General features: G+C 46.6%; 1 protein-coding gene across 1 annotated transcript; it reads left to right on the forward strand.

Moving 5' to 3' along the window:
- Positions 1–619: 619 nt before the first annotated feature.
- LOC119316916 lies at positions 620–1,045 on the forward strand. Its single transcript, XM_037591309.1, has one exon. It carries the CDS (start codon positions 653–655, stop codon positions 1,043–1,045), a length of 393 nt encoding a protein of 130 aa, XP_037447206.1. The 5' UTR covers positions 620–652.
- The last annotated feature ends 1,298 nt before the right edge of the window (positions 1,046–2,343 follow it).

The following is a 2,343-nucleotide window of genomic DNA, read 5'->3' on the forward strand; positions in this document are numbered from 1 at the left end:
CTTTGCTTGCGCTTTGCGGGAAAACAAACAACGGACTGGTCCACAAACTCATGTGTGACGGTGTTGGATGACAAATTACGTCATAGTGGTTCGGACGGATGTGGGCGATTTGAGGGTTCGCTTAGCTGATGCCCTAATGCAGCGCCTCAGCTGGCGTAGCTTTCAACATGACCATTTCCCGCCCCATTCTCTTTGTTAATAACCATTTAATGGGTCGGGGCAGTTGAGTGCATGTGCATTTTGTGGGCGCTTCAGCTAAGCGCCATTGACTAATTTTCACACGAACGAATCCACGTCGTTGAACTGAACCGTACGTATACGTTGGAATCCTTCAAACTCTCGGAGTTCTTGCGAGTCGCAAGCGACCGGAGATGGATCATTCCACGCGGACGGTACGTTTTGGTGGCTCGGACCCGTTCAGTGGCTACCTTGGGTCGCCCCCGAGCTTGCTCCGCGCGCGTCCACCACGCGGCCCCCATGAATAGAGCTCGTCAGCGGCATCCATGCAAAAGAACACAGCTAGCGACCCATTAAAAGACGACCGAGAAATGGAAAGAAGAGAAGACACTTTTACACCGTTTGCACCGTTGCAAGGGCCAGACCGGTCACCGGAAGCTTGTGCTCGTTCCACCTTTGCCGCAGCTAATCGACAATGGCGTCGCCTTCACCTTCTTTCCTCCTCCAGCTGGTCCGGTATGTGTCGTCCCTCCCGAGCCAGTTCATGGGGGCGACGGCGAGGGCGCTCCCTGCAGCCTCGAGGGAAGGCGCCGGTGGGGCGATCCGTCCGTCATTCGCCGCCCCCGCGCCGCAGCGGCCTGGCGCGCCGGCTGAGGGCGCCGGCGGCCAGGGTGGGATCATCCATGAGGCTTCTCCCATCCAGCTAGAGCAGATGCATGTGGCGGCAAGGGCGGCGCCTCCGATGCAAGGCGCTGGCGGCAACAGGACCCATCCACCCATGGCCGGACTTATGGGGCCACAGCGGCCCGGGGAGCCAAAAGAAGGCGCCGGCGGCCGCGGCGGGATCATCCATGCGGCTTCCTCTTGATCAGCACACGTCAGGTGCATGCATTTTCGGGATAACACGAAGGCTGAAGAAGAACAAGAAAATCGAGATTAGTTCAAAGTTTTTACAGGTTCATCGATTTACTGATTCGGGTACGCACAGTTCGAGATGTAACACATGTCCAGTGTGCATACGCGCTTCAGGTTCAGATAAATTGCCTGAATTTCGCCGGGAGTCCTAGAATCTACAGGTCGACGTCAAAACATCTCAGTATTATCTATTATGCTCACTAGATGACCTGTTGCGTCAACTGACCCGTGAGACATAAGTTGGCGTTAAAGTGTATGCCAAATAATGCGGTGTTACTCAGACTACCTTGGTTTTTATATCTAAGAGGCAAGAGTTGCTGCTTTATCTATTTCTGAACATGTTTCTATATGCTGTCATAGTTAGGCTGTTGTAATATGTAAAAGATGATGTTCCACAAAGATGAAAACAACACATAAAGCATAGGTCCAGATGCGATAAATATTTACATTCAATGATTAAAAAAAATATTGCTACCAACCATACGAACTAAACCCAAGCTCGGTAGCCTTAACCCTAATGATAGGTATATTAAACATGTTTACTCTATGATGATGCTTAAGAGAAATGGCGCACATGGTGGGCTTCGTTCTTTTAAGAACTAGATTTTGGTTTAGTCTAAACCCAGAATGCCTGCATGGACAAATTAACAAACATGATGCATTGGGAGACTGAGAGACTCGCAAAAGAAGTAAAAATAAAGTGCTCAGAAAACAATATAGCAATGCAAATGACATTTCAAACATTTCATGGGCAGTGCCCCATTACCTGGATGTTTTGCAGCTATTTTCCAAATGGAAACAGCGAATAAAACAAATAGGTTCAGATTAGAGTAGCAAAGACTTATTATTGCAATTAACAAGAGAAATAGGATCATAAGAAGTAATCTTGAATCAAACCCAACTCTTGTCTTTATTATAATAGCAAGAGAAACATCGTCATGCAGTTTAGGGTCCTAATATGCATATAGAAAGTTTTGTTCTTTACATTAGCAGAATACTGAAAGATTTCATAACAGTCAAGAGAAGACCCATGGAAGATTTCAATATAGTTGAAAGCTTAGCTACATAAGCATAATGGAACAAAATAACAGCACAAAGCACAATAGATGTTCCTCAAAACCTGTTAGAACTCTTTTACAGTTTAAGTACATACACAATAGTACATGTCCTATCAAGAGACCAACTAATTCTACATTGCCCAGCCAAAAAGTGTCATTCATGTATATGTCAGAATTTTTTTTTTGATAACTT

The sequence above is a fragment of the Triticum dicoccoides genome, chromosome 6A (genome assembly GCF_002162155.2).
Source record: "Triticum dicoccoides isolate Atlit2015 ecotype Zavitan chromosome 6A, WEW_v2.0, whole genome shotgun sequence".
Classification (NCBI taxonomy): domain Eukaryota; kingdom Viridiplantae; phylum Streptophyta; class Magnoliopsida; order Poales; family Poaceae; genus Triticum; species Triticum dicoccoides.

What these genes read in the sequence shown, in the direction of transcription:
- LOC119316916 (XM_037591309.1), top strand. Translation starts at nt 653, where the DNA reads ATGGCGTCGCCTTCACCTTCTTTCCTCCTCCAGCTGGTCCGGTATGTG.